The sequence below is a fragment of the Sorex fumeus genome, unplaced genomic scaffold, assembly GCF_029834395.1.
Source record: "Sorex fumeus unplaced genomic scaffold, SorFum_2.1 ptg000072l, whole genome shotgun sequence".
Lineage (NCBI taxonomy): Eukaryota > Metazoa > Chordata > Mammalia > Eulipotyphla > Soricidae > Sorex > Sorex fumeus.
The window spans coordinates 42,532,733-42,547,771 of record NW_026606129.1 but is presented as its reverse complement, the minus strand read 5'-3'; the positions used below and the strand labels follow the sequence as shown (position 1 = coordinate 42,547,771).

Sequence of the window (15,039 nt, the reverse complement as noted above, 5' to 3'; positions counted from 1 at the left end):
CCACAAGCTAATGTCTGAGCTCGCAAAGCAGTGCAGAGATGCGATCAAGGAAGACCTCAAAGAGAGAAGAGCAGAAGTGCTGGTAGATGCGGCAGAAGCCGGGAAAAGTATTCGTAATGCCAGCCTGTCCTTCGCCAACTACAAGACCAAGATGACTGCCCTCTGACGTCCTGATAGATCCATCACATCCTCCAGAACGGCAATGGAGAAGATTATCCATGATTTCTACTCAAATCTCTTCGATAGCCATGTCCACTTGCCCACATACCAAAATCCACAGGATGGATATGCCGTTCCCAACATTCTCCCTTCCGAAATCCGACACGCCATTTCATTGGTAAAGAAACGAACAGCACCCGGCCCAGACAAGGTCAGACCTGAACACCTGAAGAACCTGCCCTCAGTACTCATCAATACACTGGCTCGGCTCTTCACTCGCTACCTGTCTGAATGCAAGCTTCCGTCCCAGTGGAAAACCAGCAGGACCGTACAAGGACCGTTCAAGAAGGGAGACATCCATGACATTGGCAACTATCGCCCGATCTGCCTATTGTCTGTCATCTACAAGTTGTTCACTTGAGTCATCCTAAATAGGATTGGCAGAACACTAGATGAAGGACAACCATGCGAGCAAGCCGGGTTCCGCAAAGGATTCAGCACCATCGACCATATCCACACGATAACCAAGCTCATTGAGGTTTCTTGGGAGTTCAAGATGCCGCTCTGTTTAACGTTCATTGATTTAAAGAAGGCCTTTGATTCTGTTGAGATGGAAGCGGTCATTGAAGCCCTAGCCAATCAGGGCATTCAAGCCCAATACATCAGGATCCTCTGTGAGCTGTATTGTGGATTCACTACCAGGATCTCACCATTCTACAAAGAAGTGATCGTTGATGTCAAGAGAGGGGTGCGGCAGGGTGATACCATTTCACCGAAACTCTTCAGTGCCACCCTCGAGAACATCATGCGACGACTGGGATGGGAAGGAATGGGAGTGAAGATAGATGGTCGGCAACTACACCACCTCCGCTTTGCTGATGACATTGTTTTAATAACACCAAACATCAGCCAAACAGCACAAATGCTGGCCGACTTTGACCATGAGTGTGGAAAGGTAGGACTACAGCTGAATCTTACGAAGACAATGTTTATGAGAAACAGCCTTGTTCCTGATGCCCCATTTGCTCTCAACGGAACGACCATCTCCGAATGCAACAGCTATGTGTACCTAGGTCGAGAGGTCAACATGACAAATGACCTGGCACCCGAGCTGCACGGGAGGAAGAGAGCGGCTTGCAACGCCTTCAAGAATGTCGAAGAAATAGCTAAGAGGACGAAGAACCTCTGGCTCCGGGCACATCTCTTTGATTCCACTGTTCTTCCTGCATTAACATATGCCTCAGAGACCTGGGCCCTACACAAACAAGATGAGAACACTATTCAGGTCTCCCAAAGAAGAATAGAAAGAGCTATGCTTGGAATATCACGTTTCACTCAAATGAGAGAAAGAATCCGGAGTTCTGACATCCGTCGACGATCAAGAATCAGGGACGCTGTCTCATTTGCCAAGGTGTCGAAAATCAGATGGGCTGGTCACGTAATGAGATTTAAAGACGACCGCTGGACTAGAGCTGTTACCGACTGGATTCCACGGGATGTCAAAAGACCGCGTGGTCGCCCACCTTCCAGATGGTCAGACTTCTTCATCAAGATCATGAACGATCGGTTTGAGGCCCTTCATGTTCCCAGAGCGAACAGATGCCCTTGGGCTACACTAGCACGCGACAGGGACAAATGGAGACGTTACTGGCGCCCGCTCGAGCAAATCTACGACTAACGGGAAGTTAAGTGATTAAGTGATTAAGAAATCAGAAATAGCCATCAGAGCAGCACTGGTCAGTTACACCAAGCTCGACCCCATGGTGGTTCCCAGCTTGAGGGTCACACCCACCATCGTGGTAGAGTCTTACTGCACAGCTACCCACTCAGCAAGGACCCCTAAAAAGATGGGAGTACTGGAGCACAGAGAGGCAGGGGTACCTTGCTCAGCGTCATATTGTGAGAGAGTAAGAGACTATGAGAGCTGATGCCTGAATTTTAGGGCTCTTATCTCCAAAGCCCATGATGTTAATGAGAAAAGTGAAATAATACAGGTATCAGTGAGTTAAACAAATAATGCTATCATCAAATGTGACGTTTTCTCTTCCCTCTCTGTGTTTGTCCCAGATACCCAAATCATATCAGCTAGAGCTCTGCAAGGTGTGTGAGCACTGGTGTCTGGGTCTCCTCTGGCGTGAGGTTCCAGTTTCCATTTATAACCTCCAAGTCATGCATCACTGAACATATGTCTCTTTTTTTCCCTCCAAGTTTTTTGTTTTATTGATTTTGCAGCCTGTTACATTGCTATGCTGGTTTATTGCTTTTCCTCCTTAATTTTTATTTAAGATCCATGATTTACAAAGCTACTTATTAGTTATGTATTAGGCAAGCAATAATTAAACACTTTTTCTTTATTTTTTAATTGAGTCACTGTGAGATATAGTTACAAAGTTTTCATGTTTGAGTTTCTGTCATATAATGATCAAACACCTATCCCTCCACCAGTGCATTTTTTCCACCACCAATGTCCCCAGTATCCCCCCCCCATCCCAACCTTCCCCCTGCCTCTGTGGCAATTTCCCCCATACTCTGTCTCTACTTTTGCATATGACTATTTCTTAAAAGCTGCTTCATGTTCTTTGTAGAGTGAGATGAGGTATAAATATATCAATTCATAAATGCATCAATCCTTCAGTTAAATAAAAATTCAATATTTCTAAAGAACACAACTGCAAAGAGGAAATGGCTTTCAGCAAACATAATGATATGTGCAGACAGACCTAGGAGCAGTCCCAGAAATGGAGCCTGCGTGTAAGAACATCACTGGCCACCTCTGACAGACATGACCGAGCTTAGCGTGGCCTGTCTGAACACACTCTTTCCCTACGTGCTTCAATTAAGCAGAGTCTACAAAATTCAAGCTGCCATCCCACCGAGTGCTTCCCGGAGACAAATCAAAGTATTTTTCATAGAAGAGGCACACCACAAACGCTCATCCAAATTTACCAATTGCCTCCCAAGAGCCCCAGGATAGGCTTCCTGAGGGTCCCCTGTGATGTCCTGATGGACCAGTGGGGTTCACACTCAGACATTCTAAGCTCAGGGGTGCTTGGGTGCCCGAGTGCCTGCTGTGAAGTGAGGGGTGAAGCCCGTGAATGGGAGGGTGACCGTGTTCACAGATCTCTATTTGTGGTTTGGGGTAAGGGTGAAGTTGGGACACTGGGAACATTTTGGTTTAAAGTGGGGAAGCTCTATAATATCTCAGGAAAAAAATACAACTGGTTGGTAGGGAAGGAGAATAAGAAGGTAGAAGCAGGGGTCCATGGTTTAGAAGAACAGTTAGATAGTGGGATAGTCAGCTGGATTTGACTGGGTTTTCCATCATATTTGACACGTTATTACAAGGTGTTGCCATGAAGGTATTTTGTAGATGTGACTAACACCTAAAAGAGATGGCTTGAAATAAAAAGAGATCACCCTTGATAATATGGGTGGGTGCCATCCAATCGGCTGAAAGGCCTTACAAGAAACAGCTGAGGTTTCCCACAACAGATACACTGCCTCACCACTGCCCTTACTGGAGTTTGCAGCCTTTTGATCTGACCTGTTGTTCTGGACTTGCTAGGTGCCAGAGGTGGGAGTTGAGCCCTTAAATCAATCTCTCCACGTGTATCTTATTAGAATCCTGACAGAAACTAATGCCCACTGAAAGCTAATATTAATATGGGAGAATTCTGGGCAGGGGAGCTTCAGACCATGGGCTTGAGAATGGAAAGAAAGGCTATGATTGGGACTAGAGCTTGTGGGGATGGGGGTGACAGAGAGGTTATGGGGGAAGGGGTGGAGGGAAGGATACCTCTTGTGCGTAGGTCTATGTGGCCTAGGAGTTTGATTAGGATAAGGCAAAATGAAGATTCCTGAAGAACAGCTAAGCCCTCAATGGCCAAACATCAGAAATATCAGTCTACAACTCTAGGCTGGTCACAGGACGGCACGCTCAGATCTCTGGACAAGTGGCAGGCAGAAAGGATGATGGGGGGGAGCAAGTGATCTGGGAGTGGGTGTGCAGAGAGAGAACAGAAAGAGCACTGAGGAGATCCTAGGACCAGAATCAGTGAAGTAGGAGGTATGGGTGCTCAGGGCTTACTCCTGGCTCTTCACTCAGGGATCACTCCTGCTGGGCTTGGGGGACCATATAGGGTGCCAGGGGTCATATCTGGGTTGCCTGTGTGTCAGGCAAATGCCCATCACACCGTACTATCTATCACTCCAGACCCACAGTGCCAGACCTTAATGGAGTGATAGTGCTGGAGAAGATTATTTGGAAATGTTTGGAAATGGAAACAACATGACATGATGACTGAAATGTAAATTTCAAGTATGTATTTATAAAATCCAAGGTGTGTGTGCGTGAGTGTGTGTGTGCGTGTTTTGACAATTCCACTCTATCCTGCACCACACAACTGACATCGTTCATCTGCTACCTCTCGCTTCCCTTCTCAAAACCACTAATTGGTCTTACAGTCTGAAAGGCTTTATTTGAAACTAGAAGTATGTTTTGCTTTTAACCTTGGCTCTATGGGGCCTTTTACAGTGCTTCAGAAAAATAGAAGTCAGTAAACAGTACGTTCTTTATAAGCATGTTTCAATAAGAATTGCACAGGCGAGTGCATTGAGAGTTGTTTTACTTTCCAGGAGAACACGGGCTGGTTGATGGTCAGGTATTAGCAGCTAGAGAGCTAATGTGCTTCTCAAGGCCACCCCCTGGGCATACTTACTTATTCTCAGGATGGACTCACAGTAAGTGACAATGACAGGAAGACCATAAATCTATTTAGGGGTTATAAGCAATTGGGAGACCTTGACAGTATCTGAAGGTGTTTCTTTTCCTCCAATTCCATTAGCCATAAACTCACAGTAAGCCTTACCTTCTGAGTGCCTATAAAATGTTGAATCACTGCCAGAAATACTTCCTTCATTCTCCAGATTTGCATCAAGGAAGCTTCCTCCTAGAGGTGGAGTGGAGAGGAACAAAGGAGCAAGGAAAAGAGGGGAGGGGGAAGGGAAGGATAGGAAGGAGAGTGGACAGGGGAGGGGAGGGAAGAGAGGGGAGAAGAGAAAGGGAAAGGTGGGGAGGAAAGAAAGGGAAGGGAGGGAGGGAAGGGGAGGAGGAACATGATTAGTAAGTGTCTAAGCATTGATGCTCTGCGTCATTAAACTAGCGAGTGTCATTATGCACTTCATTAAGTTAGTCTCGAAAACAGGTTCAAGGAATCATCGAGTTCCATAATATAATATCATGATTTGTGATCCATCCCCTGTTATTTTCTTTTTTCTCACACTACTTCCAGGTGAGGTAGATTCCAGATTCCAGTAAAGGCTGCCATCTCCAGCTCCCCCCTATGGTGGGGCGATTTGGATTCAAGGCAGAACAGTAAGTTGAAATGTGAGAGATGTGAGTTGCTTTCAAGACCTGAAAAATTACCAGGCGTGTGACAGGGAACAAGGTGCTTCACTCAGCTTCCATACTAGAAGAGTCAGAATGACAGTAGCTGTCTCCTCACGATGGGAGGTACTGGCGTCTCCTCCTCAGCTGCTGTTCACTGCATCCGTACACACCGTTGCCTTTAGCTAATGGTTTAAACATCCCCCTTCTCTTTAGTAGATGAGCCATGTGAGACCACCCAGAGTGCGACAGGTATGCTGTGACATTTGATCTTGAGCCCGACTGCTACTTCTCCAGTGTCTCTCAACTACATACCAGGCTGGTCTCGGCACTCAGCTGGGAAGAATAATGGCCCAGGCCCCTTTTAATCTGGGTTTAACACTACGTGTTTTATTCTCTCTGTGATGACCAGTTCAACAAAAGAGTCGCTGTCACTGTCCTTTCATCGTTCATTGATCTGCTCGAGCGGGCCCAGTAACGTCTCCATCGTGAGACTTGTTTTTACTGTGTTTGGCATATTGAATACGTCACGGGTAGCTTGCCAGGCTTTGCTGTGCGGGCGAGATACTCTTGGTAGCTTGCCGGGCTCTCTGAGAAGGGCAGAGGAATCGAACCCGGCTCAGTCAGGACGGCTGCACGCAAGGCAAACGCCCTACCGCTGTCCTATCGCTCCAGCCCAACAAAAGAGTATTTTTCCTTTTTTCTTATAGAAGTAACATTGTTTAAATAAGACTTTACATGTTTCAGGTGTACAATTTTATAGCTCTTCAAAAGGTACGCTACTCTATACCATACCCACCACTAAATTACCAACATCCTCCACCAGTGTCCATGGGGCCCCAGTGTGGGAATGTGGAGAGCAAGTGGTGGAGAGATCTATAGTAGGTTTAGTAGGTTGTGGACTTTATGAAGTAGGCTGTTAGGGTACAGTTTGGCAAACCACAGTAACTTGGTTTGACCATATGTCATTCTCTGTGTTTGTACTTCTGACCAAGCTTCTAGAAGGCCTGGAGTCGCTTCTTCTAGCACTGTGACCAAGAAAAAAAGGGTTTACCTCCCTGCGTCTCTAAGTCCTCCCTTAGAACATGAGACAGCAGATCAGCTACCTCCTCAGCTCCCCAAATATTCTTCTATGTGGAAAGAATTCCCCGTGGCACGGCCACTCCCGCACTCACTCACCCATCCAGCAAATATTCCACAAGCACCTACTAGATGCTCAGCCCTGGGATGGCTGTTTCTGGCTTTTATGAACACTGCCCCTATGAACCTGCTTGTCTAGGGGGAGAGAAATGCACGATCAAAGATTCACACAGATCAAGTGTGAAAGCGTTGATACGTGAAGTGCTCTGACTAGGTGGGGGCTTATGGGAGAGAGTATGTGACCTGCAAAGAGAACTGAAGGAGGCAGGGAAGGAGTGTTCTTTGAGGCAGAGCCTGCAGAGAAATATAGGCAGGGGTGGGGTGGGGGTAGGGGAACAGAGAGTCACAGAGAACTAAACAAGAGGGAGCATGGCTGCCTCCAGAACAGAGAGAAGAGGTGAGATGGAGACAGACCACCCAGGTCTTGGCAGTCCCACCAGTATTTAGATCTTAAACCCAACTATCATACACAGTCAAGAATCCCCAGAGGGGACACATCTGTGCTGGCTCAGAGAAGCAGGTTAGAGTGAGGTGAGGCGGGACGTGGAAACCAAGTCAGTTCACGGTCTGGGGGTCCCAGCAATGAGGGGGAGCCTGGCCAGGCAGGACGTAGAGGAAAAGGTGGAGAACTTGAAGACTTTTTAGGAAATGGGAGAAATGGGAAATTTGGTCCCTTCACAAAGCAACAGGAAGGAACCAGTCAAGAGATAGGTTGGATAGGTAGGAAGGAAGGGCTGAGATGGTCCGGAAAGAGACAGAGGCAGAGAGCCAGAAAGGGTGGACAGTGGGACCAGGAGGAGCTTCCCATCCAGTCAGCTGAAGAGGGGGGGTGGGTAAAGACAGTCTGAGATTGGGGAGAGTAGGAGGGGCTGGGGACCCTGCTGTGAGAAAGGGGAGGATGGTGGAGAGTAGGAGAAGATGGGAGGATGGTTGGCACCATTCCGGAGAAGAAGGAGACCAGCAAGGGCCAGGCATGGGACTGCGTGGTGTCAAAATTCTGTCCAACACCTCTCCCTGTTTCACTTTAAGTCCATAGGTTGGAGCTTCAGGGTCATTCAGGAGGTGTGACTTTTTTTTTTTTTTGCTTTAGTAGTTATTTTAATATCATGTATATAAACTGGGCTGGAGCGATAGCACAGCGGTAGGGCGTTTGCCTTGCACGCAGCCAACATGGCCGATCCGAGTTCGATTCCTCCGCCCCTCTCGGAGAGCCTGGCAAGCTACCGAGAGTATCTCGCCTGCACGGCAGAGCATGCCAAACACAGTAACAACAAAGTCTCCAAAGGAGACGTTACTGGGCCCGCTGGAGCAAATCGATGATCAACGGGAGGGCCTTTACCTTTACCTTACCTTTTTGCTTGGGGGTCAGGGAGATGCAGATCAAAACAACCAATGAGATATCATCTCACACCACAGAGACTGGCCCACATCCAAAAGAACAAAAGCAACCAGTGTTGGCGTGGATGTGGTGAGAAAGGAACCCTCCTTCAGTGCTGGTGGGAATGCCGACTGGTTCAGCCCTTTTGGGAAACAGTATGGACGATTCTCAAAAAATTAGAACTTGAGTTCCCATTTGACCCAGCAATACCAGTCCTGGGAATATATCCTGGAGAGGCAAAAAAGTATAGTCAAAATGACATCTGTACTTCTATGTTCATTGCTGCACTCTTCACAATAGCCAAAATCTGGAAAAAATACGAGTGCCCAAGAACAGATGACTGGTTAAAGAAACTTTGGTACATCTACACAATGGAACACTATGCAGAAGTTAGAAAGGATGAAGTCATGAAATTTGCAAACAAGTGGTTCTACATGGAAAGTATCATGCTAAGTGAAATGAGTCAGAAAGAGAGGGACAGACATAGGAAGACTGCATTCATCTGGGGAATATAAAGTAACAGAATGGGAGATGAACCCCAAGAATAGTTGAGATAAGTACCAGGAGGTCTGCTCCACAGCTTGGAAGCTGGCGGCACATGCTGGAGGAAAATGCAGCTCAGATAGAGAAGGGAATACCAAGTAAAGGGTGTTTGGAGGACTTGCTTGGGATGTGAGATGTGTGCTGAAAGTAGACTATGGACTGAACATGATGGCCACTCAATACCTCCATTGCAAACCACAACACCCTAAAGGAAAGAGAGAGCAAAAGGGAATGCCCTTTCATAGAGGTGGTGGGAGGGGGGGAAATGTGGAGGAGGGCTATTGGGTTCATTGGTGGTGGAGAATGGGCACTGGTGAAGGGATGGGTATTTGATCATTGTATAACTGACGCCCAAACACGAAAGTTTGTAAGTCTACAACTGTACCTCATGGTGTTCACTAATAAAAAAAAGTCCTTTTTATCTTTTTGATTTTTGTTAGAGTTTTTTTGGGGAGCAGTGAGAATCATTATGCAAGGCTGGAGAGATAGTACAGTGAGTAGGGCACTTGCCTTACATGTGTCTGACCCAGGTTTGATTCCCAGCATCTCAGATGGTCCCCTGGGAACAGCCAGGATGAGTGCAGAGATAGGAGTAATTTCTAGGCATCGCTGGATGTGGTTCCAAAACAAAATTTTTATAAAATCACCATGCTATATCAGAAAAATTATGTGAGAACTCATTACAGAAACCAATCCAGAGACTAGTCTGAATTCAGTGATAGAGACCAGAAAAAACTGTCCTTACCTTATCATCCCCTAGAGCCTATGGATAAGGTTCTTTTATTATCACCACCAAACCATTATTTTGCTTAGATTTACAGATAAGACAGGTAAGACGGTATGTCTCAGGGAAACAACTTGGAAATTTGTTCATTTTGGAACCCACTAGTCTGCAATTCACCCTTTCTAAAATACATACTTTCCCATCTCACACCACAGATACTGGCACACATCCCAACGAACAAAAGCAACTGCTGGCATGATGTGGGGAAAAGAGGACTCTCCTTCACTGCTGGTGGGAATGTTGACTGGCCCAGCCTTTTTGGAAAATAATAAGGACATTTCTCAAAAAATTAAAAATTGAGTTCCCATTTGATCCACCAATACCAGTTCTGGGAATATATCCCAGAGATGGAAAAAAGTATAGTAGAAATGACATCTGCACTTGCATGTTTACTGCAGCACTATTTACAATAGCCAGAATCTGGAAAAAACCTGAGTGCCCGAGAACAGATGACTAGTTAAAGAAACTCTGGTACATCTACACAATGGAATACTATGCAGCTGTTAGAAAAGATAAAATCATGAAATTTGCATATAAGTGGATGAACATGGAGAGTATCATGCTAAATGAAATGAGTCAGAAAGAGAGAGACAGACATAGAATGACTACACTCATTTGTGGAATATAAAATAACATAACAGTAGACTAACACCCAAGGATACCAGATGTAAGGACCAGGAGTATCACTCCATGGCTTGGAAGCTGGTCTCACATGCTGGGGGAAAAGGCAACTGGGATAGAGAAAGGACCACTATGTAAATGATGGTTGGAGGGATCATTCGGGATGGGAGATACATGCTGAAAGTAGACTATGGACCAAACATGATGGCTGCTTAGTACCTGTATTGCAAACCATAACACCCAAGTGAGAGAGAGAGAGAGTAAGAGGGAATATGCCTGCCACAGAGGCAGGGGGTGGGTTGGGGTGGGGGTGGAAGAATGGATACTGGGAACATTGGTGGTGGAGAATGGGCACCGGTGGAGGGATGGGTACTTGAACATTGTGTAACTGAAACGTGATCACGAAAGTTTGTAAGTCTGTAAAAAAAATATGTACTTTCCCATTCTCTTTCTCTCTGTAAACTTCTTCTTGGAGTGTGTGGGAAAGATGGCAACATTTTTAAGGACATGAAGGCTTCTTGCCCACAAAATTCTCTTGTGACCTTTGTGTTAAGACTTTTGTCTTGATAGATTGGTTCTGCAACTGTAGTGGAACGGAAACTTCATGGCCATGTCCATCCCTATTGGACATCTTCTGTCCGATACATTTATAGACTTCTTTCTCTGATTTCTCCACTGAAATATTGTTAGCATGCAGATGGCTGTGTCTTCCTGTCTTGTCACTCTCAGCTCTTAAAGCAGGTGGGCATATGATCGGTGCTCAGTAAATGTTTACTGGAGCAATGAAGAAACCTGAGCCTTACTGACCAATTGAATGGGTCTCCTTTCAGGCCGGACCTGGTTGCCTGAAACTGGGCTGCAGGAGGAGTTGGCTCACCTGGGATGCAGGTATGGGAGCAAGACGAATGGCAGTGCAGGTTGGGCATGTGATGGGCAGTTTCTTTGTTTCTCTAAACTCAGTTCTGGATGGACTGAGGGTCTTTGTAGCTGGTTGATGCAGTGGAGAGGTTTTATAGGGAAAATTGGTTCTGCACTGGGAATTCTGCCATATAGCACGTTAGCACAGTGAAGATATAGTATATGTTCAGACAGTGAAAAATCTGAAAACAAACCTCCTTAGATGTGATACAGGTAGGAAGACGGTGGGGTGGGTTGGTTGGGGAAGCTCCTTGGCAATTAGTTCTTGGGACGTAATAAAACTAAGATGGGATTTGAAAATGTGACTCTGTCACTAGCCCTAATGCAGCTAAAATCAATATGGTGGGGCCCACTTTGTGAACATAGGAATTGAGGTCTGAGGAGACTCTAGCTGGCACCAGCACAGGGCCAGAGAAGGCTGAACTCTGCTCTGGAGAGAAGCTCCAGCAGAAACAAAGGATTAGGATAAGGACTTGAAAGTGAACATCAAGTATTCAAGCTCTTCCCTTTGAAAACACCACAGCAATGGATTCTTATCTAGGTAGATAAGAACTCTTTGGGAAAAAAACCCTATAAAACCACTTTGTGAAGGTAAGCACACACCTCCCCAATTGAGCAGGTATCTGACATCTCCATTGAGATGTATGCTCTCAGCTCTCTTTTCCTCTGGAGAAACCCAAGTTCTCTCTTGAACACATTTCTGTCTATCTGTGTGTGTCTGTCTCTCCCCTTCTCATAATCTCTACGTAAAGTTGTTTTTTGTCACTATCTTTCTCCTCCTGGAACTCTTTTCTGTGAGGGGAAAGGTAACAGATCCAAAAAGCCTGGGTAAGGTCTAGAACTGACTTCTCTTTTCTATAAAAAGCAATTCCTCACTACAGCCTGAGTCCACAGCTGCCAGAGAAATTGGGTGGCAGGGACTATTTCCCAAGCCATATAGAACAACTGGACTTATCAACTTATCAACTTATTTATCAACTGGACTTCAGCTCCAGCTTGACAACCGCCCCATTAGATGGGTCAGATGTGAGGTCTGTGTCGAACAGGGCCTAGATTTCCCCAATCACTTCCTGAATGACCAAGGTGGGCACAGGGGGGACTTGGCAGACTCCACTTTCGAGGCTGCCACCTCTCCTTTCTCCCCACTAAACATAAGTCACCTGCAACAGATGGAGTTGAAGACGGAACTGGCTTACACAGGACTCTGCTTAATGGGCTATAGTGAAACTCTAGCTGAGCTCTCAGTCTTGGTGGCATCTTAAAGCAGGCAGGCAGCACTAAAAAATATAAAAGCATCTGTGCAAGACCCACCTCCAGAGATTTGTAAGTGATTGGCTTGGGATGAAAAAAAGATGCTGGGCACTTGAACTATTTTCCAAGCTCCAGGGTGATTCTACTGTATATTCAGGAGTGAGTCTGGTAGGCAGATGACAGCGATTCAAAGATACTTGGTGTCAGGCAGAAACTCATGCTAATGACTCCTCAGTCCTCTCACAACCAGGAGGACACTTACTACCTCCTAGACTTCTCCCTGCTTGAGGTGTAATTAAGCTTTTAGAAGCATGGAGAATTGGTCCCGTTATCTTCTAATCATCATTCTACAGATTTGAGCACCACCTCACAAATTGTATCTTGCCTGCTTCTCTTCAATATTTATCAAGTGGAAATCTTGGCTACTATGGGGTTGCCAATAGAAAAAAAAAATAAAAAAGTGGTGGGTCTAGTACTGTCATGAAGTGCCTTGGTACCCACAAAATGCTTTTAAGATTGAACTACTGCAATATTGAGGGCATAAGATTGTGCCAGGCATTGAACCATCCTTTGAGTTATAGCTATCGTCTCCAGGTGGTCCGGCAGGAGGGCGGCTTTGTAAACCATCAGTGACTGCCGTGTGGTAAGTACAGTGGATGAGTCTGAGATGAAAGAAGTGGTGAGCCTCCGAAGGTCCAGCACCTAAACCTGCTTCCGTGGTGCCAGAAAGTTCTTCCCAGAAAATAATGCTCCTTTGAAAATCCTATTTGAGGATTTCAAAAGCCTGTGCTGACCCACTTGGGATTCAAGACTGCATCTCCCTTTGAGGGGCTTTAGGAGAAAGGGAAAAAAAATCGGAATTATGCTCTGTGCTATAGGATTCTCCACACGTGCTGCTTCTCCTCTATTCTGCATTAAGCAGGAGAGAACACCCACAGGGTTTGAATTTGGTGACATGGAAACAGTCCATATCACCACAGAAAGCAGATGCAAAAGAGAGCAAAGATGCTTTGGGATGTAAATGAGAGAGTCAATTTTATTCTGGAACTTTCTTGAGTGAGCTCTTTGGCATCGAAAAACTACAGTTAAGAACCTTTCTTTTAAAGCTGTATTTGTTTTATGCTTCCATGTCTCTAAAAAATTCTTTTAGAAAAATCAGTGCAGGGAAAAATAAAAGAAGGCATGTAAACCTTTGGTACAATTCTCTTAGTTACAGGTTACCCGAGTCGCTTGAAAGACAGAGATCATAACAACTACCACAAAAGGCCCTAAGTTCTTCTGCATTTAATGTCCCATCCCATCTCCCCCCCGCCCCACCATCTCAGTGATTGGCTTCTTTTCTAGGGAAAGAAACAACCAAAAACTTTATTGAGATTACAAAAATATAAAATAAAAATAGTACAAAACCCCAAAGGGAATGATTAAGATTTTCTTTCTTTTCTATTTCTCATGGGTCAAAAAATATATATACCTGTTTACCCATCGACAAATTGATGGAAAATTCTGCCTTGAGGAAGAGAGAGACTTCCTTTGGAGAAGGACCTGCTGCTTCTATTCTGACATTTCTTCCTACTAGTCTAACACAATCCAGTAAGATAATTTCCCTTTGTAATTACAGTGGTTGTCTTAACAGTATAAAAACAATCAAGTTAGAATTGGTCCTGTACCAATACTTCCCTAATTCTTCAATTACATCAAATTCTGGGCCTGCTAATGAGTAACATTTTAGAATAGGAAAGAAGGGTAGTAAAGAACAAACTCTTCTACACAAACAACCAAAATATTATTTGCCAGTGTTTTAATCACCGTGGGACAAATGGAGAGAATTTTCTATTTCTAGGGATCCAGAAATAAAATGTCCACAATTTGCAGAAATACTTTGGCCCTCCAAGTTCTTAACATATTCCAGTGAAGATGCTAGGAAGAAAGAGGGAAAACTTCACAGAATCTTTGACTAGATCCTTTAATTTCCACTCCTTGTGACCACCAGAGATTTCATCAACACTCCCTAGTTCCAGGTGAGTATATTGAGGCATCCAGGACCTCTAAGCAGACCTTCTTCTAGCTGATAAGCCTAGTAAACACTGGCTCCTCCCCAGCGCAGCCGCCCACATACCTAGACTGTCCAAGCAGGCTCCGCTCTCCAGTCGGTGCTTCCTATACAGGTTCTTCAGGACTTTGGCACTGCCAAAGCGCTTGAAACGGCTCTTCACATTATTGTAGAACCATTCCAGAGACTGGGTTCTCAGCAGCCTGAAGAAAACACAAAGTTTGAAAGCAGAAGGTGAGAAGTTTGAAGCAGAGTGATTAAATGGTGGGTTGTGAAAACGGCCACAATTCTCTGCAACTCTGTCCATCAACAGATGAACTTTCTCTCTCTAATCCATGGATCTGGTTTGTCCTGTGACTGGCTCTGAGCATCAAGCATGGCGGAATTGATGCCGTTGGAGGCGCTCTCTCTCTCTCTCTCTCTCTGTTGATATTCACACATACTACAGGGAATGCCATGACCAAGTGGTCAACCTACAGGGGGTCATGGGGCTAATGCTGCTCCTGAATAGATGAGAACTTACAATTCCCAATTCCTGTTACATACAGTCTGTGGACTGTCATTTTTAACAAACAGTGGTTTACAATAGCTCGGTTTTGCAGTTATCTTTGATTGCAACACATTCATTTGCCTGATGGCTCAATCTGTTAAATTCATTCACGTTCACATTCATTCACATCTTTGTTTAACAGTTATTCCCTTGGGGACATCACCTTAGGAAACTGGAGTACTGTTTCTCCTCTTTCTGTCATTTTCCCTCCTTGCATCTGTCTAGAGAACTTTGTAGATTCTGATGTTACAGTACATGA

The 15,039-nt window shown here is 45.2% G+C and overlaps 1 protein-coding gene across 2 annotated transcripts in view; it reads right to left on the bottom strand.

The window, feature by feature from the left end:
* The window catches only part of MYRIP (myosin VIIA and Rab interacting protein), a 360,073-nt gene that overhangs the window by 82,487 nt on the left and 262,547 nt on the right, over positions 1-15,039 (bottom strand). For both annotated transcript variants that reach the window (XM_056129423.1, XM_056129424.1), the window contains exons 4-5: positions 14,297-14,433; positions 5,028-5,108 (exon numbers count right to left, since the gene is read on the bottom strand). In XM_056129423.1, the coding sequence (XP_055985398.1) occupies positions 5,028-5,108; positions 14,297-14,433 (218 nt within the window). The remainder of the gene's footprint in view (positions 1-5,027; positions 5,109-14,296; positions 14,434-15,039) is intronic.